Below are 25,609 nucleotides of genomic sequence, written 5' to 3'. Positions count from 1 at the left end.
TTCTAATTTCTCAACGTTAAATAGCACTACTCTTCAAGTCATCAGTATTATTGTTGCATAGAACATGCCAATTGATGTTAAGTGAGCATGGTGTACAAGTGTAGCATCATCCAGATCACTAATTAAACAGTTGTACATGTAATGTGTGTTTTGAAGTACTGGTAATAAGAAAAATAAAACAAAACTATTTGACATGCCACAACATTGTTTGCCTGTATCATGTGTAGTTTCATCATAATTATTGTGGCCTAGTGGCCTAGGTTGATTATATACAAACTGAGGGACTACTATTTAGTTACATTTTACTTAATATTGTATTTGAAGAAAGAACCACTAAATATTATTATTTGAAACTGCAAATTTCGCAAAAGTAGACTGTATATCCTTATACAATTGATAATGTGAACTGTTCCAGTACATAGGAGGCCATTCAAAGTATGTATTGGTGGGTTTATTGCAACAGAGACGAGATAACAGTATAATGGTGCAGTTATACATGATGACTGGAGAATTCATCTTTCCCGTTAGCCCGATAGGGGTCTCTCTGTTCAAGAGGTGATAACCACTATCAAGCTGCCACTCTGAAAGGGTTATCACATCAAAACATTATCTAGGGATGTATTACAATAAAAAAATAGCAACTGCCAACCCAGATGGTACCGGTATGTGAAATTTCAGGTTTGGGCCCATGGACTATAAGGATAGTGTCTCAATTAAAGTATGGTGGAATATGTGATGAGTCTCGTCATTGACTACACCACAATATTTTAAAGATTGCTGACCATAGGACCATAATTGCATTGTGCTCAATGAGAGGACATGGTGGCATAGACAACACTCTACATATTAAACTAAGGATTGTGTCTTTAAATATGTTCTGAACATCCTATAAATTACGAAAAATGTGTTTATTTGTGATGAATCTCGTCATTGACTGTGCCACAATATGTTAAAGATAGTTTAATAAAAGTAGGGTTGAATATGTTTCCAGGTGTGTGAGCTGCACCCTCAGTCTCAGTGTTTCCCTCCTCACTCTCGGAGCAAGACAGGGGCCAGAATGGAGCCAACCGGTCGCAGTGGAGTACCACTGTCCTTATCCGCCATACCACCTTACCAGAACTCTGTAAACTATATCAGACAATTCAGCTACAACAGCACATGGCCCAACCCACTGGGCCTATAGCTTCGGTAACACTCGGGGCAATACACCCATACCGCAGCACTAGGTGTCCCGCAACCTCACTTGAAGGTTGTGGAAATAGTACATCTTGGGCTCACCACCACCTGTACGCCCATAGGACCCGGGGCAGATGTTGGTCCCAGTCTCGCTGCCGGTGACTTGTCAGGGTCACTTAGTTTGGACAACAGAGTGCAATTACAACATTCAACTAGTCCGTCATTCTGGATCTTTTTAATGTCCAGCCTTCAGAAAACCTTGCTGAACATGGCAGCCTCGAAGTTCCACCCCTGGTCATTGTGCAGTTCCTCAGGCACATCGAAATGGCAGAACATTTTGTTGACCAGGCGTTCAGCAGTGGTGTTGGCACTCTGATCGAGGACCACATACCCCTCTGGTGACAGGAAACAGGCCCAGCACATCCACAGCCAGCTGCTCCATGGGCGCCCCCACCTGGTATTGTTGTAGTGGAGCATGATAGTGCCTGGTCAAACCCTTCTTTGCTGTGCAGGTGTCGCACAGATGGATGTGCAGTTCCATGTCTTGCCGACAGCCCAGCTAGTAAAATCAGGACTTATGGAGTGTCTTGGTGATGCCAATTTTCCCACCCCCCACTGAGCCATGGACCAACTGGAGGACTCAGGCACGCAGGCAGCAAGGCACCAGCAGTTGCCGGATGTCGCGTTGCCCCCCAGGAGCTTGCCAGCGTTGATACAGCAGTCTATTTTGCATGGTGAAGCTGGGCTACTGAGAATGAAGAGCTTTGGTTTTGGGATCCAGGGTCACTGGCCCACCCCCACCCAGGCCTGGACCTGACCAATGAGGCCTTTTTTAAACCCCACCCGCTGACCTTTAAACTGTATTGCAAGAGAGAACATGGCTTATGATGGTGATTTGTTGCTGTAGCAAAAATATTGTACTTAAAAAAAAAATACACAAATGTTACGGATGCAAATCAGCGTGCCTCAGCGATTCATGTTGGACTATTCAGCATTAAGTGTTACTGACAATGCAAAACAATTTTAATCTATGTTATAAAGTGTGTAAAGAGTGTAATACTGACCTAACACTGAAAATGCAAAAGACATAAGCCTGCAAAAGACTGAAGGCTTAAACATATCAATGTGTATTGAGTTCATACAAGTGAAAACATATGAATAAAGTATATGCTATTTGATATAAAACAGTACAGTTTAGAGGTTTTGGTATTTTGTAGTGTTTAATTCTGCGAGAGATGTGTGGCACTTTGTGTGTGTTTGTGGTTTTGTTATGTTTTACAGACCCTCTTAGAAAATGTCGCTGAAAACTGTTGATAGTTAAATGCAACAGGACTTGACTTGGTCGTCTCGGGTAGGCCTCTTTAGGAATTTGTGTTGCTCACAGGCGCCATCAATTGTCTGAAGTGAAGCAGAGCAACATGGAGCAAGGACCGTGAAGGCTCACTTCACAGTTCACAATATAAGCCTAAAGAGCAAAATCCTACAAGTAAGCCCCTTAGAAAACTAGAATACTCTGATAATTTTGCTGCGTGTAAATAAAGAAAAGAATGGATATATACATACAAAATAGATCATTCCATCCGTCTTTGAATTCCCGGCTCCTCCTTCACCGGAAACAGTAGTTCTCTGACGTCGGGAGGGGGAAGGCGTTGCGGTGACTGGAGCTGGAGAACGGACGAAGGGGATGCAAGATGGCGGACCTCGAAGATGTTACGCTAGACGGGAGACCGCTTCATTCGCTTCGTGTGGCGGATCTTAAAGCTGCCTTAGAGGAAAGAGGCCTGTCTAAGAGTGGACAGAAGAATGCCCTTGTCAAACGATTAAAGGGGGTGAGTTTCATCGCCTTTTTTAGGGTTAAAATCGTTAGCTTACGGTGGCTACACCGTGCTTAGCGATAGGCCAAATGTTGGTGGTTTGATGATTGGAAGAGCTCGATGGACTCTCACTGTGCGGCTAAGGACTACGCTTGCTCATTTAGGTTGCTGTGTTTGTCTGATGTCTTTAAGCAAGAAGGGTGCTAGTCGGGAAATGATGTGCTAAAGTGTTAACTACCTACGGGCCAACAGATGCACAGCCTTGCTGCCATGCGAGAGTGTTTATCAGACGCTAGCAACTAGCCACTAGTTTTTAAGTTGTCGGCGAGTCCGCGCTTTGTGTGTTTAGCGTGCACGAGGGAGGGAAGGGAGGGGGGTTATGAAACGGGGGCGCGCTCATCAAGTACTTCGAAGACATTTGCACTGACAAACATCAATCATTGTAAAGCAACTATAAGTCCAGCGCCTCGTTTTTCTCACCGATATTTAAAACGCAATAAATAGTAACGGCAGCTGCCTTGGCAACTGTCACTCTTCCGAGTGTGGGCGGAGAAATGAGGGGTAAGCTAGCTGGCTAATGAATTTGCTTAGTTGCGCGCTTGTCAGTCGTGAGCAATCGAGCGTTATCTGATTGGAGTGATGTATTGGCCAAAATAATTTGCCCAAGATCTTACACGATGCAAACTGTCAAGGCTTTGCGTGTGTGTTGTAGGTGTAAATTTACCCTGACATTGGGCCAAATAGCTAAATTGTTCCTCTGTGCGTGAGGATAACTGAACCGCTTACACACTGTTCTTTCGATGACTCGAATTCTCTTCATGGCTTTCATGTTGTAAACACTTGACAAGCATGAAAAGAGTGGCTGCAATAGATCGGTACTCGATTTGACATAAGAAATAACGCTACCGATACAGTGTTATAAAGATTTTGTACGTCCCCAGCCTTTTTCAGTCTAAATGTTTAATCACCTGCTGAACTCAATAAGAATGTGAATTTGCCTGTAACTTGTGTATAAATGGCCAGACTAATTTCACTGTACTAAGCTCTTGTAACATATAATGAATGGAATACTTTCAGCATTTCGGGGACTACATTGTGTAATAATGTTGAACCCATTGAATTGTTTGTGTGTGTGCACTCGCGTGCTTGTGATTATTAGGCTCTGATGCTGGAGAACCTTCAGAAGACCTCCACGCATCACATAGGACTCCAACCAAACTCTCAGGTGTGTGTCACAGAAAATGGAATTGGTTGCACTGAACAAAATTATTTTATTTTAAAACCTCAAACAGATGGTGGTATATGTAACAGTAGAAAGAAAAAGTATCAATACTAGTTACTTACTCACTTAGAATCTCTTACAGGAAGGATAAATATTAATGCTTTAATCATGTCACAATGCATCTAATTGTCTTGTAAGCATGAGTAAACATTTCAGTCTTGAATCATTGCAATTACTAGACTAGTTAGTGTAAAGAGACCAGTTCTTTACAATAATACATGTTTCTCAAAAGACGATGCATGTCTTGTTAACATGATTCTATGATATGAAAGATGCCCTCAGATCATTTTTGCATGATTCGTGGCCAGCAATCGCTTAAGTCACATGGAACTACCCATTCCTGTGTTCAATCTTGCAAAGACAGTTTGTTAATGATGTTTTATCAGTTAGTGCTGCATTTTTTTTATTTATTTACCCTGAATGTGATGAATGAAGCCCACTGTTTACATGACGATAAGTGTTTACAATAAGTATTAATTTGTCTGAGTAGTAAAGCAAAAAACTGCATGTACCATTTCCCCGGAACCATTCATTATTTGAGCTGCCACGAAGCAGGAAGCCCAGGCCTGTGTGAGTGACGGGCAGGGATTGTCAATGCAGTTTGATGTAGTGGCGGCATTGTGCGTTTCAGATAGGAGAGGAGATGAGTCAGAACAGCTTCATCAAACAGTACCTGGCCAAGCAACAGGAGCTCCTCAGGCAGCGCTTGGAGAGAGAGGCTAGAGAGGCTGCAGAGACAGACGGTAAGATTTTAACCCCAGCAGACTGCAACAGGATGCATGCCTATGCATGCCTCGTGTGTGTGTGTGCATTGATTTGTTTCTATTGTTTGGTCTATGTGTGTATCTAGCGATACAGCAACTGTTGACAACTGTTGATTCTTTACTGGCTTACAAATGTCCCTACTGCTTCAGTACATACCATATCAATGCCATGATGCAGGCATGCATGCGTGTGTGTGACTAGATTCCAATACATACGAACACAATCATTTTTTTTTCTAACTCAGGCGCAGACCAAGATGACCAAAGGGAGACCAGTGATGGCTCTGCCTGTCCTGGCCCAAACCAGGTAAGCTCCTCTTTTGTACAACTGATAGGTCACAGGTGTTGTTTGCATGTGTAGATGCATCAGAGTGAAGTGTGTACTTTTACCCCAAAGTAGAGGTAGAAACAACTTTGATGACATCTTTGTCGAAAGGGATTCCTGTTGATTGTTTTAAAAGGGAAGCATTTCATTACTAAATTTCAGAATAAACGTAACCTTGCCTACATCATCATCTTATGTTCCACACGTTTAGTCCAGTGCATGTTGCATCTTACACAGCAAACTGATTTGGTCTCACCTAGTTTGTTGCATGCTTGAGCTACTGTTTGTGTTTTTGGATCAGAGTTTAGACTCTGGCTCCACCTCAACCTTCCCTCTCCTGACGTCTCTCCACCAGGATGTCGCCCCTGATTTAGTTGACCAGCACAAAAGTCTGGCTTCTCCGGTGGGCGAGAGCTTTGGGGTCTCGGCAGGCGAGGCAAACGCGGACGGCACCAGGGAGAGGGAAGCGCCGACGGGGCCCCAGTCCTCGTCTGCCCCCGTGCCTCTGCCCACCTCCGTGGCTGCCCTGTCCGTGCGTGTGGTGGGGGGCGACAAAGGCCCATCCTCCAGCCGCGCTCCCGCAGACAGTGACGAGGAAAGCGAGGGGGGAGAAGACGAGGAGGAAGACGATGACGACGACTGGGATGCGAATGCGCGGCAGAGGAATCGAGGGGAGCAGCAGCAGCTGCCACCCAGGGCCCAGCTGGCCAGAGAGAGGTCTGGGGGCTCCCGGCAGCCTCCGCAGCACATTCCCCCGCTGCTGTCGCCCCAGCTGCGCCAGCCCACGCCACCGCCCTCACCTCCCCCAGAGCTCTCCTTCCCCCTGCCAGACACTCCCAAACAGAGCCCCCCCAGTCCCGAAGAAGAGCCTCCGTCCAGGCAGCGCACCAGCAGCACGTCCAGCTCTGGTAGCTCCAGCAGCGGCAGCCGCAGTAGTAGCCCCGAGCCACAGAGCGGCGCCACAGATCGCCGACCCGGCCCCCTGTCACTGCTTGTGCGCAAGATGGAGTCCGAGGGAGCCTTCTCAGGAGTTGTCAGACGAGGGCGTGACGAACCCCAGGGGCGGGAAGATGTTGCAGCGAGTGCCGCCATGTTTCCTGGCAGAGGTCACCAGGACGGGGCCGTGTCCGCCATCACTCACACTGCAAATGCCTCAGCAGCTCTGGGCTATCCAGGATCGATCTCTGTCATTGGAGGCCCTCACGTTCACAGCCAGGGCCCAGTCAGTGTCGTCCGCACCACTATGGAAGAAAGGGATTCACTGAAGCAGGACCACGAGCCCCAGCTTCCTTGGCAGAGGGAAAACGAAGACAGAGGGAGGCAGTGGGAGAGGGAGCAAGAGAGGCTAAAAGCACTCGAGAAGGAGAGAGAGGAGAGGAAAGTTCTGGAACTCGAAAGGGAGAGAGCCATGGCCCAAGAAAGAGAGGCGAGGGAGAGAGAACAAGCATTGGAGAGAGAGAGACTGGAAAAAGAGCAATTGGAGAGGGAGCAAGCTTTAGAAAGAGAGAGATTGGAGAGGGAGAGACAACAAGCTTTGGAGAGGGATAGAATGGAGAGGGAGAGACAACAAGCTTTGGAGAGGGAGAGACAACAGGCTTTGGAGAGGGATAGATTGGAGAGGGAGAGACAACAGGCCCTAGAGAAGGAGCGCCTGGAAAGAGAAAGACAAGAGCGAGAACAGGCTTTGGAGAGAGAGCGGCTTGAAAGAGAAAGAATGGAACAAGAGAGGTTGGAGAGGGAGCGACAGGAGAGGGAGCAATCTCTGGAGCGCGAGAGGCTTGAAAGAGAAAAGGTTTTAGAGAGAGAGAGGCTGGAGAGAGAGAGGCTGGAGAGAGAGAGGCTGGAGAGGGAGAGACTGGAGAGGGAGAGACTGGAGAGGCTTGAGAGAGAACAACAGGAGAGGGAGAGGTTGGAGAGAGAACGACTGGAGCGGGAGAGACTAGAACAAGAGCGCCAGGAGAAAGAGAGATTAGAGAGAGAGCATCTGGAGAGAGCGCGGTTGCAGAGGGAGAGACTTGAGAAAGAACGACAGGAGAAAGAGACGATGGAAAGAGAGCTAGCCCTGGCGAGAGAAAGATTGGAGAAGGAACGGCTGGATAGGGAAAGAAAAGAAAGGGAACAAGCTTTTGAAAGGGAGAGACAGGAGCAAGCTCTGGAACGAGAGAGACTGGAGAAATTAAAAGCCATCGAGCGAGAGGAAAAAGAGCGTGTACAGAGAGAACAAGCACGGGAGAGGGAGGAAGATCTGGAAAGGGAAAGGGCACTTGAGGAGAAGAGGCGGCTCGTGGAGCAAAAAGAGCGTGCTTTAGAGCTCGAGAGAGAGGAGAGGAAGGCTGCCCTGGAGCAAGAGAGGCTGAAAGCAGCTGAGCGAGAGAGGGAGGAGAGGGCAAAAGCCTTGGAGCGAGAGAAGGAGGAGAGGGCAAAAGCCTTGGAGCGAGAGAAGGAGGAGAGGGAAAAAGCCTTGGAGCAAGAGAGGGAGGAGAGGGGGAAAGCCTTGGAGCGAGAGAGGGAGGAGCGGGAAAAGATGCTAGAGAAGGAGAGGGAGAGCCGTCTGCCTCCTTGGAAACGTGGGCGTGATATTGGGGGCTTTTCCCATTCACCTGCCCCCCAGCTCAGTGCGCCTGGTAAGACTGCTGTGACAGAAGAAAAGGATGCAGAGAGCAAGGAGCCGTTGGGTCCCTCACAGCACGCCGGAGTCTTTCCGTCAAAATCCCCCCCAGTCCCTACGCCCCTGTCTCCCCAGTCTTCCTCCAAGAAGTTCCGTTTCCTGAGAGATGCCCCTGTGCTCTCTCCTCCTCCCTCTGCCACCTCTGTGGTCAAGGCGCCCCGCACCTTTTCAGACAGCCCCTTCCCCCAAGCCCCTTCACCCCTTCACTCCCCGACCAAAGCAGGCCAGGAGGAAGGAGCACCTCTGGGTCTTCAGATACCCGGCGGGCTGGGCTCCCCTCAGAAGCTACTCAGACAGGGTGTGCTCGTCTCACGATCCCACGGATCCAACCGGCATGAGGGTGAACCCACAGGGACGGCCCCGCGTATCCAGGTTACGGAGGGGAAAGAGGAGAAGCCCGAATTGAGAGATGTTCGTCAAGAAGAGGAGGACAGTAAGCCAGGTCAGGGGAAGCAGTCCACCCAAGCAGTGGATACCCACAAAGCAAGGGAGGAAAAGAAGACCCCTGCACCGGTTCTACCCCCTTCTCCGCCACCAGAGGAGGCTGATGCGTCAAGAGAGAAGGGGAAGAAGAAAGAAGAGAAGAGGAGGAGGGACTCCTCTTCATCCAGCAACTCGGGTTCATCTGATTCCGACTCTGGTTCCTCCTCCTCGTCACGCTCTTCAGGCTCATCCTCACAGGAAAAAAGCCGCTCCTCTTCCGCTTGTAAGAGGGTGAGTGGTCATGTCGGTTAATCTCTAAATCTCTCTCTGTCTCTCTCGCTCTCATCTTCTGGCCTTTTGGACGATCGTCAGGGATGTCATTCATACTAACTGCATCAACGAGAATACTGGCTGGTCAGGAGAGGAGTACAATAATTCAACTAATGTTTACAATTGACATTGTCTTATAGGTCCTAGGTTTCTCTTTGAAAGTTTATTGGAAGGTCTTGGAGGTTGTTACTGTTTTCTTTAACAAACAGAAATAGACAAATAGGCTTTTGTGAATGTTTATCTTAATCTAAGTGTGCCTGTCAAGATCTTAAAGTAATAAGGTTGCAGAGCAGCTTATCATAGGCCATCTTTGTTTTTATTGGTATTTCTTAAAGTTAATCATGTCACTGTTGTTTTTGTTTGGTTTTTGTTTTGGTTTGTGGTCATAGATACCTTTTGCGTTACCTTTTGAATCTGAACTGCTTATGTAGCAAGAGTAACAGTAATGTAATGCCGGTGTCAGTTGCAGGTTAAAGCTTACTGGAAGTGGACACTGGTTGCATAGCTCTCGATTTCTTAAATAACTTTTCCAGGTCTTCTGTCCTCATGCCACGCTGCTCGTCACACTGCTGCATGCCTCACTGCTGATCTCTTTACATGGCTTTCCCACTTCTTTCATACCTTCTATGTGTTCTCTTCAGAAAGCCAGTCAGCTTCATGTGAATGCATTTAGACTTCTCCTCTTCTCCCTTTAGTCTGATGCCCCTCAGAAGGAGTCTACAAATGAGGCAAAGGCTCACAAGCCTGAGAGCCTGAGTGACACACCGGCCACCCCAGCACGCAAGCGACGGGGACGTGTCCAGGAAGAGGAGAAGACCGTCAGTGATGAGGACATGAGCAAGAGCAAGGTCGGTCAGACACAAGCAGATATCAGCCCAATGAGCCTTGTGATATTGTTTTGCTGCTGTGTTTATGTTGTTGCCCCCGTCCCTCACCTTCTTTTTTGCTCTTCTGCTTTCCGTTAGAAGCCCAGTCCAGAAAGAAAACCAGAGGAGAAGAAACCAGAGAAGAGGGAAGAAAATGAAGGACAGGAGATGAAGAACAAAGATGCAATCAGGTCTGTTAAAAGGCACATACTGACCAACAGATTGAAAGGGCTGTGGGGATGGTCAATATTTCCAAATGGGGGTTAAACACATTCGTACTCCTTGAAGTCCATGTCTTTCTCCAATTAATTTTTTTAAAGACACCATTACAACATAAATTGTTGCACTTTGGCTCATGGGTATTTCAGCCATGAGTCCTGTAGCTGACAATGTCCACATTATCTGCCCTGATGTGTAATAATACGTAGACTAGATTGTGATTACAATTGATTGCAATTTGCAAATGGTTCCCTCAAATTAGGAGGGTGCATTTTAGCACCATTTCTTCACTCACACAAATGACAGAACACTAAGGTAGAAATTATGTATATTAAAGGCAGATATTATAAATGACAGAACACTAAGGTAGATATAACGTATATTAAAGGAATATATTATAAATAACCACAATAACACTTCCTAACATTTTCTATTTTGTGTGTGTGAATTTAAGAAATTGTAAGCACAAATTGTATCCCCCTCTATCTAATTTAAACTTCTGCTCGTGTCCTCTGCAAATCTTCACACATGGATTCTAGATGTTGGAATTATTATTTGATTGTGTCTTGAGAAGGAGAGAATTCAAGAATACAGAGATATGCTACACCCCACATGTTATCATTTTGGGCCTGTACAATTTTTTAAATGATGCAGCGACAAGTTTGTTTTGTGTTTTGTGTGGCCAGCTGTTTTATGACTAGAAGAATTTGGGAGTGAGAGATTTAAAGGTGGTGCAGGTAGCAGGTAAAACCTCCAGTGGCTTTCAACTGTTTTACAGTACAGGGCAACTGCAATTTTTTTTTTTTTTTTTTTTTACCAAAGAGCACCTTCACACCACATAAGAGATTTACTTATTAGAAGAACGCCGTAGCCCTCCATCCTATCCTTCTACAGGGCAAATGCACTTGTTGCTTTCATACAGACATAATTCAGGAGTGACATTTATTAGTAGATGCATTTTTGTGATGGTCATCGGAATGTAGAGCTGAAATCTGACAACGCAAAACTGATGACCAATTCAGAGCCCAAACACTTATTGGACAGAGCATAGACATGGAAGGTATTCCCTCAAGAGAACATACATGTTTCATCAAGCGATTACATTTTCTTTCACACGGGTATTATTGTGAGCCTCCGCCAAGACCAGATGCCCGGTCTCGCAATGTTACAGAAAGTGAAAGAAATTCCTGGCTCCAAAATATAACGGATTCTTCCTTGGCCTATTCTCCACCCCTCCACCGAGTTGCTTGAACTTCGGCTTCGTCGTTTTTGCGTAATCCTTCTGACAGACGGAACAAGTTTGATGCAATTCGGCCAGGTAGTTTCTGAGTAATCCTGCTGACACACAGGCAGCCAGACAAACGGCAACGTGAGGAATGAAACAAGCTATGGAGAAGTTGAATATAAAACTAAGTCGCACAAATAGATATGGCCTAAACGGCTATCTTTTAATTTAAAAACATCCAAAGTACAAATCGCGTTACCTGAATTGTCACGAACATATGTGGTGGGAAGATTTCTGTCAGGCATTCGGCACGACAGCCTTGCAGCCGGTGAGCTTGCGAGGATGGGGTCCTCTCGTCTCTCATTCCTCCTTTTTATCCAACATGGCTGTGCTCCTCGTATTTGACCGATAACGCAGCGTTCCGGCCAACAGTGAAGTGCTGCGTTGAACCGGTTTATATTGCCAGTAATTTAAAACGCTACAGCACCTGCTATAAAAACGGAAATAGTTTCTTAGGTTTAGGGCAGGCCCCGACATAATGCTGTCCGAAGAGAATCAGATCGGGTGAGGTAGGAGGAGAGATTGAATGTCGCTACACTGTTCCTTCTCGTTCACTGAAGGTTCCCGTGGCCCACGTCGCTGTCGCGGTGTAACAATATTAACAGTTTGTGTGCTGTATTTGTGTTAATCAACGCCGTTTTGGAAACGTGTCACGTATTTGGTTTTTGTTTGGAATGAAACTCCGCGGTAGAAAGGAGGAGGGAGGGGGGTATGCAGTGGGCAGCGCTAGCGATGCTGATGTATCCCTGATATGTCCTTAGCTCGCCTGATGTGGGAATGGAAGCAATTCGATTAGCTTTTGCTAAAAGCCTCACTGTGTGTTCCCTCGTTTTGTATTTGATTAGTTTCTTATTAAAAAACAACGCAAAATATTTCAGCCATGGCTATGTGACTACAGCACTACAAAACTGGTGCAGTGTTGCCGATGTTATGTTATTGAAGAATATTTGCTGCAGTTTAGACTCGCGTGTCTTAAGTGATTTTTGTTATTAAAAGAGATGGTGGAATTTCAGACATGTGATGTATTGGGCATTAGAAGGTATTGGGAATCCTTTCCTTCATGAGCTTGACTGGGCTCTGTGCTGTCCATGTCTCAAGCATGACATCAGTGCTGAAAACCTTTTGTTGTGTTTGTGCAATCACAGATTTGTACGTAGAGCATAATGCCCAGGTGTCTTTCAAGCTTGATGTGGTTAGTCACATCCTGCACCCCCTCTCCCATTTCTGTTGAATCTACTATTACTAATGATATTTTCCCCTCTTTATTTATTTATCCTGTTTGCTCTCTCTCCTCTCTATACATCTCTTCTATCCACGTCCCTTCCTCTGTCTGTCTCTCTTCCATTGCTGTAGCGAGGTGAAGGAGCCAATCATGGAGGAGCCTGAGAAGGCTCCAGAGACCAGCGAGGAGGTAAGATCGCCGAGCTATGCTGGGCTCCCACACGTAAACCAGTGTCCCAGGGAGGAGGCATCAGGATTAGGGATAGCCGAGCAGTGTGTCTCGTTAAGATTATCACTACAACCCTTTACAACACTTACTGGTTTTACAGCATCTATTATTTTTTTTTCTTCAATTATCCCTCAAAATCTCATGACATATTTTCTTTTTTCAGAATCTTTCAGAAAACTTTTCTGTCTTGGCAGTAGTGACCATATTATTAATGTAGTTAACATTTCTTTACTCTGTGTAAAGTTCTAACTCATTAGAGATTTGGATCTCTCTCACCTTTATTAAATTATACTTCCACTTTTCAATGCCGTAGGTCTACTCTTTTTCTTTTTTTTTTACCATTTCCCTTTTCCATTACATTGAAACTTAGCCTTTCATCATTGGTCATTAATTATCATTAGTTTAGATAAACACATGCTGCCCATTTTGCCCCACGTGATATTAACAGTTGTGGGGTTAGGGAAATTTGTGCTGTTTTTTTGTGCTGGGATAGTACTTTGCTGGCACTGTCCTTAGGCAGAAAGCCACAGGGAGCCAACTCATGTTTAAACTCCCCACCCCTTGATTGCTCTGTTGTAAAGGTGTTCATGCCTCTTCCATTGCCCCTATTGGTACCTGCATACTGCTACTACTACTACCTCTCCTCCACCTGTGACACTATTCCCAAGCGCCATGGCTATACCTGATGTAGGCCCCCAGAACCTGCCCTGCAGTGGAACAACCTGGGCAACAATGGCCACGTTGCCACAGCGATGGCTTAGAGGAGCGGTTGATTGGACTGATGGGGGGGGCACGGCTGTGGGATGTGGACGTGTCCCATCATCAGTAGTTCAACGATGGTGGTGGTCTCTGCCTTACTAAGGACACTGCCTTGTGGGTGGACAGTTTGCCAAAAGGAAGTGAAGGAAACCAGAGGGCTGGTGTTACAATAAGCCCTGAGGTCACTACAATGCAATGCACACTGTCACTGGTTGGACATTACAGTGGAGAGGGTTTCCAGCGATCTCCTTTTGATGTTCCTACTGTTAATTGAAAGAGGATTCTACCCTCTTCATGATGCCCCATCTGATGAGCTGTCTGAAGTCACAATGGCAAGACTTTTGCATCGTCCCAAGAGACCTTAAACAAGGACATTTGCAATCTGTATCAAAAACATTTGTCAAGTCCTTGGCCTGGCCAGATTGCTGTACCTTTTTCAACATAAATGCCTTTGGACATTCTCTTTAAAGAATTGATCACCTTCATGTGCATCACCATATGGACAAACGTGACCAGTAAGTTCTGGTCTTAGACCTGTGGAAAGGACAGTGACACTGTTTCACCCCAGCTTCAATCTCTACAAATGATCAAAGACTTGATATGGAAACACAAGCCATCTCCAGAAAGCACTGCTCCTGTTTCTGGAAAAAATAAATAAAGACATTGATGCACACTGCCCCACAGAACTGTTGATTTGAGGTCAGCAAATGGGGCTGATTTGTCAGATCAGCGCGACCACCCGCCCGCCAGGCTCTTCTGCAGCTGCCCATTGGTGGTCTCAACTGATTGACACACATGTCTGTCTCACCAAAGACTGAACCCTTCCCCCCTGTAAACACCATGGACTGCTGCCTCTCAAAGGGCAGACCTCACAAGCCAAGCCCCACCCCTACTGAACTCCATACAGAGCCCATCTGCCAACCAGCTGTCCCATTTCCTCACAAACATCTCAGCCTCCTATGATTGGACGTTTGTTGCCTATATACAGTACATGCAGACGTGCGATTGGGCCATAGCCAACCCAGTGGAGATCAGGTGTCAATGGTACCAGGAAATAAGTAGTCATTCTATCAATTTTATAGAACTTTTTTTTTTTTCCTGTTTTAAAGAATTGAAATGAGCAAAATTAAATTCAGTCAAAGACTCCCCAGTAATCCTAAAGTGGAGAAATTGGCTACATGAATTTAAAAACATGATTTAAAGTAGCCCATCATCTTTGCAAGGTGGCTGTAATTTTGAAAATTACTAATTTGAAATTACTAATAATGTAAAAGCTTTTGCCGTATTGGCCTTAATGTTAGTAAAGAAGCACAGTCCTCAGCAGATCTTAGATCTTATCAGTTCCACTGTCAGGTCTGCCTTAACCAAAGAGACGTGCTTGTGATTGAAATCTAGAGGAACTTTAGGAACTGCTGTAGGGCCTAGAGTCTGCTCAATATCTATCTCTGTGTGTGTGTGTGTGTTGGAGAGAGAGCGTATGAGTGGACGAACCACAGCTCCAGAGCACTGGACTTCCCAGAAAATCCCCAAAGCAATTAGTGTTGTATCTAAATAACAGAGCAGACTAAAGTGCGGTCTACCTTATCAAATATACTTAATCCACCACTTTCAGTGCACGCAAACACATATACACTCACACCGGCATTACTAGACAGACGGAGTAATAGCAGTAACATAAATATAATGACAACTGGGAAATGGTGAGCTGGAGGAGTGGTCTCTACCAGATGCTCTTATTTCTTTCTTTCTCCTTCCACTGCTTTGTAAAGGCCTTGTGTCTGGCTCTGTCCCACTTTCTGTCTCTCCTCCCTCTCTTGTTTCCTCTCCGTTTCTCTGGAGCATTACCCTCCACCACATCGTATCTCACGTCCGCCTCTGGGCCTCGCCTGTGTGTGTGTTTTTTTTTTTTTCTGTCTCCTGTGTTACAGAGCGCCACACCAAAAGCTTTCGCCACCCGCAGGATATCCATCAGTAAGTACCAGCCCTCTCTGTCACTCTCCTCGCTGTAGTCTCTGTAATTAAATCTCTTGTGCAGTGCCTTCATTCTACCCAAGTTTAGTGCCAGGCTGATGTAAAGAGTGGATGGCCGGATGGATGGATGAGAGAGTGGGTGTGTCAGAGTGTGTGTGTGTGTGTGTGTGTGTGTGTGTGTGTGTGTGTGTAGGCCGCTGAGTTAGTGTGTGTGTGTGTGGGTGCCCTAAACCCTGGACCCTGTCCAGCCACAAAAAGACGGTTATTTAAACGGAAGCGGCGGTGCCTTGAACAACCTGTTTTACACAGCTGAGAGGCCTGTCTTTTCATTCTTTCGAAGGACGTTGTTTATAAACACATCGCTGCTTATTGGTTACAATTTTGACACAAATTAGAAAAAACGTAGCTGAAAGCCTGTTGCACACCATTTCGAGAAAAATGACGGTTCAACCCGGAACTAGAAGCAAAATGGTGCACACCATTTTCAGATTGAACGTGCCTCTGCTGAAATGAACCACCACCTCTCACCTTATCCCTTTCCTGCCCCCGCAGCTAACAAGCCGTCCCCGGCTGTGGTGAGCGCAGAGACTGAGGCGGAGAATGCCGCTGGGGCCAATCGCAAGAGGAGATGGGGCTCGAGCACAGCCGTCACTGCCAAGAAGCCATCAATCAGCATCACCACAGACTCACTGAAGGTGCGTATGGAGCCGTAATCCGCTTAGCTGCCGCCTGCTGGGCCAGCTCTGCTCTTGATTAGTAAAATCTAGTGATGAGTTGTTCCACCATAGGGACTATTTCTACCTCATTTTGCCTCCCTCAGAAATGTAGCACTCAAACTTTTAGTGATTTGAGTATATATTACTGACAATGACCGTATATCGAACGCAATATTTACATATATAGATTTTTTCTGACTGTATATTGAGCATATATGTGTATATACAAATACTTATACTGAATGTGGTAAGAGCCCTAGTTATTGGAATAACTGGCCTGACATAATGACATTCCTTGTGTACTACGCCTATCGACGGTAGCCTATCGACAGTAGCCGGTAATCACGTCCCTTCTTTCTCTCCCTTCCTGCAGTCTCTGATCCCAGATATCCGGCCGAGCCTGGGCCAGGAGGCGGTGCTGGACCTGCACCCGGAGGAGACACCTCTGTCTGGGGAAGAGGAGGGAGGAGACCGGGGAGATCAGGACCTGAAGATCAGACGCACAGTCACACAGGTGCGCAAGGCCCTTATCACCTTTACTGCTGTACTCTCAGATGTGCATCCGCTAGGCTGTTCACGTTACGCTTGCTCTCACCATTGATGGCTTAGACTGGCACTGTAAGGCTACTGGTTCATCATGTCTAGCATACATTATGCTTCATAACTGAAATAGTAGTTGACTTAACTGTGATACATGGGTCACTTTCAGTTATATATATCTGTCAATTAGTGGCCAGAGAATACACTTGTTTTGTTTTACACTAACCTTTTAGTTTTAAAGTCCTACACAATCCCAGTATCCTATGAAATTGGGTGCATTTGTATTTGGGCTACACTCATAATGGCAGAGGCAATAAATAACGCAATAGGCCAGTGACTGGAAGGATCATCCAAAATCCCATCTATGTCTTCAGCACTTTTCAAACCAAAATCGCCCAAGAGCATTGTTGTAATGTTATTCTGTCTGTTGAGCAGGTGGGCATTCCCGTGAGCATGTGACACAACATTAATGTACTGCATGTAGTGTTTAATAATTAATGTTTCACCTGTAGAAATGTGTCGTTGGAATGGGCCGCCTGAGGGGGTGCCAAATGTATCTGTGACTAAATGTTGTGTGATTGAACAGACGGCTGATCGAGTGGTTGTGTTGGCTTTTCCAGGTGGTTCCCTCTGAGACACAGGAGAATGGACAGAAGCAGTCAAAGAGGAGTGAGCAGGAGGATGAAGATGAGGACGAGGATGAAGTGGCAGAGGGCAAAGAGCACATGAGCCAGGAAGAGAAGATGGACACTTCTTTCCAGGTTGCAATGGGGACTACGCAGTCTCCCTCACCTGGCCACGATGCAGACATGAAGACGGGTGAGGAGGAGGGGAATGGTGGCAATGGTCAAAGATAATTTCGGTGCGACTTAGGGCAACTCGATGGGGAAAGGAGGGGATACATATCTGTCGTAGTGTAGGCTTGAGGGAAGAGACTCGGTTGGCGTGCTACAAGTTTGTCTTTGAGAATGAGGTGTGTGCTTGGGTGCTCAGTTGATCGTACTAACGACACCAAGGACATGGGTTTATTTCTCAGGGATGACTAAAATAAGTCATGTAGGTCTGAAGGTCATTCTGGATAATGGTATTTGTTAAATGTAAAGTCTGATCTTTCTCTCTCTCTCTCTCTCTCTCAGTAATGCCCAGTGAAACACTTGTCCGCCGTTCCATAAGCCAGCAGAAGTCTGGAGTGAGCATCACCATCGACGACCCAGTCCGCGCTGCAAAGCAGCCCTCCCCACCGCGGAGCAAAGTCTCCAACATCATCCACATCTCCAATTTGGTAAGACTTTTGTGTCAGGTCTCCACCTAACTTTAATGTCCTCCTACCTGCTCCACTATATCTCTGCTGTATGTCCCTTCTCCAAGCATGTCTGATTGAAGTCAGTGTGGTTGTAATGCTCGAGTAAAAAAAAAAGGGAAGGGAAGGGAAATTCAGTTAATTAAAGTACCACTCATGAGTTCAGTCAGATATGCAGACAAGACAAAAAGAGTGAACATGCACAGAAACGGCACAAAACATTTCTATCTTAACATAAGCATGGGTTAAGTCATAATTGGATTGGTAAATCCGTTTGGGTCATACTGGTCATACAGAACCTTTGGGAAATCTTGTGGATCATGCAACATGTTGACATTGCCCTGTTGCGTGCACACCCTGACTGTGTGTGTGTGTGTGTGTGTGTGTGTGTGTGCGGCTCAGGTGCGGCCGTTCACCCTGGGCCAGCTGAAGGAGCTGCTCCACCGCACTGGCACCGTCCTGGAGGAGAGCTTCTGGATCGACAAGATCAAATCCCACTGCTTCGTCACGGTAAGGCCCCCCCTCTTCCTCCTCCTCCTCTTTGTGCTCTCCATAAGTTCACTGTCAGACGTGACACAATTGGTTAAGATGCAGCTCCACTACATGGAGACAGCAGATGGTGTGCCACCTCCACACGATCTTGTTTGATTTTCATGGTTGCCTTCACTGCCTACACTTATTGTTCTCATTCTCTCACTCCCTCTCTCTACATCCTTCTCTTTCAGTATGCGAGTGTAGAGGAAGCTGTAGCCACACGCACTGCACTACACGGAGTAAAATGGCCTCAGAGTAACCCCAAATTCCTCTCAGTGGACTTCAGTCAACAGGAGGAGGTGAGATGCTTTGATGTGGTTGGGCGGGCCACCCTGGTATCTGATTGGAAAATGCTGCATTACCAGAAAAATGGCTCTTTTTTTTTTTCATCATTATACACTATCTTCTCTTCTGTTGTCCCTTCATCTTGGTTTCTCTTAAGTGGTCTGTAAATGAGGTGAGGTTTGAAGTCTCTCAATGGCTTGACAGTGAGGTGACCTCTGTCTTTGTTTTTGTCTGTCCTTGTGTGTGGGGTTATGTCTGTGTGTTTCTGTGTATGTATGGTAGCTGGACTTCCACCGTGGCCTCCTTCTGACTGAGAGGGCCGGTGAGGAGGATCGGGCGGTGGCTGCCGGCGGTCCTGGCGCGGGTGCCGGAGCGGCGGTAGCAGGAGCCCGAGCACGGGGTCCTGTCCCCCCTCCCCTCTTGCCGGAGCGCGACCAGTGGGCAGAGCGCGAGCGGGAGATGGAGCGGCGGGAGCGGACGCGTGCCGAGCGGGAGTGGGACCGGGACAAGGTGCGTGACTTCAGCCGCCCCGGCGAGGAGAGAGAGGCCGGGGCCCGACGGTCACGTTCCCGTGAGAAGAGGCGCAAGGAGCGCGGCAAGAGCAAGGAGAGGAAGACCGACAAGAAAGGTGAGGTGCTAGCGCAGGGTGACGTCCTCAGCATCATTGTGTGTTGTCTTGGGCTCAGGTTAGCTGCATTACACTGTTACAATCTTAACATATGTTCACCGTATGCTCACAGGACCGAGCACATCAGAAAGACTAAATGATGTACAAATCAGTGCTCCCAAAGTTATCCGACTTATAACCTATACGGCTCATGAGGCCAGAGCAACTAGCAACTTGTTTGTGTTTGTCAGGGCTATGGTCTAAATGTGTTTTCTGTGTTTAGAAAAAGCGCCAGAAGAGCCCCCAGCCAAACTGCTGGATGACCTGTTCTGCAAAACCAAAGCAGCCCCTTGTATATACTGGCTCCCCCTCACAGATGAACACGTGAGTAATGCCTGATGTGCTTGCAGCAATGTTTGGGACAGATTTCTCTGCTTTTGTCTTCTGTGTCTTTGTTTGTCCATGTGCAGTTACAAATATGTGTATGTACGCATGCTTGCGTGTGTGTCTGTGTCTGCATTATGAGATGGTGTGAGCGTCTGTCTGTGTCTGTTTCGATCTGTGTCTACAGCTGTGTGTGTCGGTGTGTGTGGGTGTATATATTCTTGTGTCTGACCTCTCATTTCCTGTCCTCTCCAGGCTGCTCAGAGAGACGCGGCGCGGGCAGAGCGCATGAAGGAGCGCGAGAAGAGGAGGAAGGAGATGGAGCAGGAGGAGGAACAGGGGAAGAAGCAGCAAGAGGTGGAGCGCCGGGACCGGACAAAGCCAGGAGGAGGAGCAGAAGCAACAGTAGTAGCAGCAGCAGCAGCAGCAGGAGGAGGAGGAGGAGGTGGTGGTGATGGCGGTGATGCCGTTACTGGCGGTGGTGGCGAGAGAGACAGGGACAGGGACAGAGACAGGGAGCGTGAGAGAGAGCGCGAGCGTGGTAGGGATAGAGACCGGGAAAGGGACAGAGAGGTAGACAAGCGGAGAGATGGCTACCGCCGGCCCACCGGGACCAGCGGAGGAGGAGGAGGAGGAGGAGGAGGACGAGGAGGCAGCAGCAGGAGGTCCCGCAGCCGTAGCGGCCCCCCACCTAGAGACAGACGACGCTAAAGGAAAACCAGCCTGTAGCTCCCCCACCTGTCGACGTGCTGACACACCCCGCACCTCCCTCTGAGGACCAACCGATTCCACTCCACGAGTAATCACACACGTATATATATACACACACACACACACACACCCACATATATATACACACACAGACAACATTGGGACCATGCTCTGGATGGTGCGGTGTCTTTCACTTTCGACTACCATCTCAGTCTGTCCAGTCTGAGGGCGGGACTCCTAGTGTTCATTCTACCTTTCAGTGTTTATTGGCCTTTTGGTGTTAGTGGGGTTGACTTGGATGCTCGCACCCCCCTATCCCCCCTATCCCCCCCACCCCTACCCCTCGTATGCTAAATCTCCATGGCTTCTCAGACACAGTGTTTTAAAGCCCTCTTCCCATGACCTCTCCCTTCCATCTCTTCTCGTCTCTGCGGAGTAATGTGCGCGCATGCGTGTGCATACACGTGTTTGCATAATTCTTCTCCTTCCTCTTTTCCCGACAGCAGGACGAGCTGTTTGTGTCGCATCCTCTCGTGTCCCCTGATGACGCCTCATGTGGTCCTGGCCCCAAAAAAAGCTTTTGGTGTGTGTCGTCCCCATTCGCGTCCTCCCTCTCCGACACTCTTTTCACCCTTCTCCTCTCTCTTTGCGCTTCCTTGGACACCCCTCCACCATTGGCACGGCATAGATAAGGGGAATGAGTTATTAACTTCTACACACAACTGGTTTTAACATATTCATTTATTTCGTTTTGTTGTTTTTTTTTTTTATCCTTATTTTATCGTTTTTAGTTTAAATGCTGAATTTGTTCTTGGTTTCTTTGTTTTTTATTTTTGTTTACTCCTGTAAGTGCTGAATGTACAAATAAAGGTTATGTTTAAGAACTGAAAAACTGTCCCTTCATATTTGCTCTGAAATGTTTTGTGTGGGTTAGGGTTCATTGAACTGTTAGAAATATCAATGAAAATGTATTGTGATGAAGGAAGGTTTCAGCCAAATTGGGTAGTATGCTCCACCTGAGCAGCTGATACTTCTGTCAGACTTATTTTTTACTCTGAAAGACTGATATTTAAAATGCAGCGTGCCCTTAATATTTAAGTAATGGCAAGGCACAAAAAATTGTAGATGGCAGATGTTTGCTAACACTGTCCACAAGGAGGCATCGTTGTCAAAATGTATTTGCGTTTCTCTTCTAATCCTAGGGATTTCTGTTAACAATAGTGAGCACGGTTAGGAACAATTAAAATGTTTATTATTTGTAAAGCAATACATCCCTTTTCCACAAGTGAGTAATCATGGGTAGTGTAACAAGGTCTCAGTTAAATGAGTAATAACGACACCCATGTTCTGTGTGTGTGTATGGCTGCACACTTGTTTTAAGTTTAATACTTGAATCAATCACTGTAACAGGTGAAGGGGTATCCTGACTCCCTCTGCCCGCGTTTCCATTCTTACTGGTATCCATTGAGCGCGCTGTAGTGGCCTTTTCCCCTTATTCTCTCTCCCGGGCAGCTCGAAAACCAGAGCCTTGACGTCCTTCCCGTCGAGCTCAGCAGAGCTCCTCTGTAATTACAGACGTGGTGGCTGAGTTGAGCATTTTTCCGACCTGATGCAACGTTCGACAGGGCAGCTGAACTGGGTCGACCCTCTTGTGCCTACGGCCTACCACCCTCGTCTCTTCTGGCTATAATCTCTCTAATATGGCCCTTCTCTGAGCGGTCACCAAGCCTCACGGGTGGGTATCACATGACACTACATGGACCCTGTTATTGGATTTTACTTTCCATATCCTTGCTCATCAAGAAGGTCAAAGACCAAAGCTACTTTTGAGACGTTTATCACGATTCCGATCAAATTACCATCTGTGGCGTCCTGCAGTTTCTGGTGAAAGCGATTTAGTTGAGGTCTTTGCTGTAACAGAACCCCCGTGGGCCTGACAAAATCGTGACTGAAGGATTAGGGTCTAATGGTCTGTCGCTTTGAACTCAGGTCATCAAAGTGTGCCAGGAAGTGTGAAAGCTTTGTAAAAGACTTAAACATGGAGTTAGGGCCCAGTGTGGACAGTGTGTTTGTTCTTTTGCCTATTTGTGAAGTGTGTGGCCACACAGAACAGAATGTAACACCTGATGATCTGGTGCACATCACACTCTGGCCTTCAGAATAAGGAGAGAGCTGAGTGTTTTGCCCACTTCCTGTCTGCAACTCAGCTGAAGTGTGGGAGAGATAGGCCAGAATCTGCTCTGATGAGTGAGCAGTGAAAACATCAGATTAGGCCCAGTAAGCAGCCTTCGGCTTCACCGCCCTCTCCTTCCCTTTCTCCACCGTGAAACCGCATGGCCCTTTGTGTCCTCAACTTAGAGAAGCAGAATATGGCTCTCCTTGACACACACATGCACACATACACACTTCCCCGCCTCTCCCCAGCTCCTCTTTCAAAGCACCTCTGATGTGGTGCTCGATCCCCAGTCGCCCACCCCCCCCTCTCTTTCCCGCTCCCCCATTCCCCTTCACCATTCTCATGAAAACAGCTTTCCCAAAATGTGGAGCGACTCAGAGACTGAATCATGGATGCTGTCTTAAGCAATGCTTTTCTCTCAAACTAGGCCAGCTTGACATTTGTTACCTATAGGCTATTCATAACAGCTTGGGAGGCTTTTGAGAGGGCTCAGATAAAACCTCATGCTATTGCCATTTTAACCAGCCTTTTTAACAGCATGTTTTCATTGATATTATTTGTGTAGATACCCCCCCCCCCCCACACACACACACACACACACACACACACCCTCTCTTTGCCTGTCTTTTTATTTTCTTCTGAACGATGAGGACATGGACTCGTTCATGAGATCCAGATGTTGCTTTATGCGTTGGGAGGAGGGGCAGACAAAGGCTCCAGGTTGTTATGCAGTTCATTAACTTGGAGGGTGGGGGAGCCACAGGGACCAGGGGATAGAAAAGAATGGAGGGATGAGAGACAGCTGATGAAAGGGAGAAGAGGTGGGGGTGGGGGGGGGTTCTTTTGCATTGCGTTGCCTTACCACTGTGACCTGGCCACTGAGTATTTTCCCCCACAAGTTAAAAGTGTGCGTTGCCCAGACCAGGCCCAGAGTAAAGCAGGGGGGTTTCCTAAAGGATATGACTAGGTCACAGTGAGGGTGGCTGGGCTTCGGCAAGAGAGGGAGGGGGAAGGGCAGGAAGGTCTGATTCAGCAGCCCCTACTGGGTAGTCTCTTCCTGGTTGGTTTGAGTGAGGGTGCCAGAGAGAGAGACAGAGAGATGATGGGGTAATAAATGTTGATTGTTCAACTTCCTGCAACCTGTGTTATATTTTTACAATACCTTGTCTGGCTGAAATAAAGGACTCCCACTCCCACCACACCCAAATAGCAGACGCTGTTTTACATAGCATAAGCACATTAGCCCAGCTGGGTTGAGGGGATTTTTTTTACCTTCTCTACTGCGTTTGTGCAGACTAAGCCTTAATGTGAGAAGGTGAGGAGATACACCACATACCACAACTAGACACGCCACAGGATTAAAAGGGCAAATGTAGGGTAGGGAGGAGATATGAGTGCCTGTCGGCGATGTGGAGAAGTCTGATATGAATATCCGCCTTCAGTTTAGTTTGTGTGTATGCAGAATACAGTTCAAGGGAACAGATGATGACAAGGATATTTGGTGCATTTGTTCTTATGCAGGAAGTGGCTTGGCCAAATTGAAGCCATGTGTAACCTACATATCACACGCACACACACACACACTCCCACAAGAACAACTTTTTGCTGCGGTGGCAGACTTGGCCCATGTATCCCTGGCCCTATACACACCCACTGCATGTACTTGACAGGGTATGGTGCCATCAAAAATGTTTACAGAACTTTGGCTAATTTGGCAGAAACTGTCTGTGTGTGTGTTTGTGTGTGTGTATGTAGAGGGTGAGTGGCCCATGACGTATAAGTTCAGACAAGTAGGCTGTTCATCAGAGAAACCTCTTCAGGACGGGAGTTTCTCAAGCAGAAACAGGAAGTTCTCCAGAGCGCGTTTGTGAAGCGGGACAAAGGCAGAATAGACGGGGGTGGGGGGGTGGGGGTCCAGGCAACCGACAGCCAGATCAGGGGCAGAACTGGCTCCGGCCATGCCGGTGTCTGTGCCACCCTGCAGGACAGGACCCACTGCGGAGGAAGAGGCTGTGCATGATGTGGGAGGCACAATGACTTAAGGCTGTTAATGACACACAGGATGAGGTAAAGGCAAAGGGCGTAGCTGGGGTGGGAGCTCAGGGCGTGAATGAGCAAGAACAAAGCAGAGGAGGGACAAAGGTCATCAGGTTCCTTTAAGAGTTTACTGTCCAGTGAATTTGAAAAAAGAGGGAGGTGGGAAGAGATAGAGAGAGAGAAAGACAGGGGGATGAAAGCCAGCAAGCAAAAGACTGAAGAGGTTTTTGCGGTGCGCTGTGGAGTGTTTTCAGTTAGGTCTTGTTAAAAAAGTGAGTCATTTTGCAGAAACTGAGGAAACACAGGCTCCAATTACAGAGGGAAAGAGAGAGAGAGAGACAGAGGGAAAGATAGAGAGAAAGGAATGAAGTTGAGAAGAGGAGGGAGTTGTGGGGACAAGAAACTGCTGAGGTTGTTTTTTTAATCCTGCAGAATCAGCTGGGAAAAAAGAAACTAGAAATGCATATATACACATTCTAGCCATGCCCATGAACACACACTCACACTCACACTCACACACACACACACACACACACACACACACACACACACACACACACACACACACACACACACACACACACACTACACTATGCCTATGAACACCCACACCCACTATGCCCATGCACGCACACACACACACACACACACACACACACACACACACACACACACACACACACACACACACACACACACACACACACACACACACACACACACACACACACATACACACACACACACGCACTACTACACTATGCCAGTTGACCTCATTAGCAGAAGGTGCATTTTCGGTTTCTGTTTGTGTCCGTACTGGTCACAGCAGCACTGATGTCAGTAATCTCTAGCTGCATTTGTCGAACTTTGTCAAACAGACACCAATAGAGTGCAGATTGTGTTGCCTATTGGTTGCACATGAAAACTCCACCAGTGCAACCGTCACCCCCCACTCTCTCCTCTGCCTGTTTCTCTTGCCGATGCAGT

The 25,609-nt window shown here is 47.1% G+C and overlaps 1 protein-coding gene across 2 annotated transcripts; it reads left to right on the top strand.

The window, feature by feature from the left end:
* The first annotated feature begins 2,774 nt into the window (after nt 1–2,774).
* On the top strand, nt 2,775–21,301 carry acin1a (apoptotic chromatin condensation inducer 1a). 2 transcript variants are annotated; one of them, XM_031559313.2, is made up of 18 exons: nt 2,775–3,005; nt 4,150–4,215; nt 4,904–5,015; nt 5,282–5,343; nt 5,663–8,743; nt 9,478–9,630; nt 9,748–9,839; nt 12,506–12,563; nt 15,290–15,332; nt 15,885–16,027; nt 16,422–16,562; nt 17,209–17,407; nt 17,725–17,870; nt 18,291–18,398; nt 18,614–18,721; nt 18,990–19,335; nt 19,598–19,698; nt 19,954–21,301. In XM_031559313.2, the coding sequence occupies exons 1-18, from the start codon at nt 2,868–2,870 to the stop codon at nt 20,407–20,409; spliced, it is 5,553 nt and encodes a 1,850-aa protein (XP_031415173.1). In that variant the 5' UTR covers nt 2,775–2,867; the 3' UTR covers nt 20,410–21,301. The 2 variants fall into 2 exon arrangements, with proteins under 2 accessions (XP_031415173.1, XP_031415174.1); XM_031559314.2 differs by having other exon boundaries at nt 2,776–3,005; nt 5,717–8,743.
* Nucleotides 21,302–25,609: the final 4,308 nt, after the last annotated feature.

Source organism: Clupea harengus, chromosome 22, assembly GCF_900700415.2.
Source record: "Clupea harengus chromosome 22, Ch_v2.0.2, whole genome shotgun sequence".
In the NCBI taxonomy this organism is placed as follows: Eukaryota; Metazoa; Chordata; class Actinopteri; order Clupeiformes; family Clupeidae; genus Clupea; species Clupea harengus.
This window is presented reverse-complemented; position numbering and strand designations above follow the sequence as displayed.

Coding starts and splice junctions, on each gene's coding strand:
- acin1a (XM_031559313.2), top strand. CDS start 2,868: ATGGCGGACCTCGAAGATGTTACGCTAGACGGGAGACCGCTTCATTCG. Junction 4,216..4,903: donor GACTCCAACCAAACTCTCAG/GTGTGTGTCACA, acceptor TGTGCGTTTCAG/ATAGGAGAGGAGATGAGTCA. Junction 16,028..16,421: donor TCACCACAGACTCACTGAAG/GTGCGTATGGAG, acceptor CCCTTCCTGCAG/TCTCTGATCCCAGATATCCG.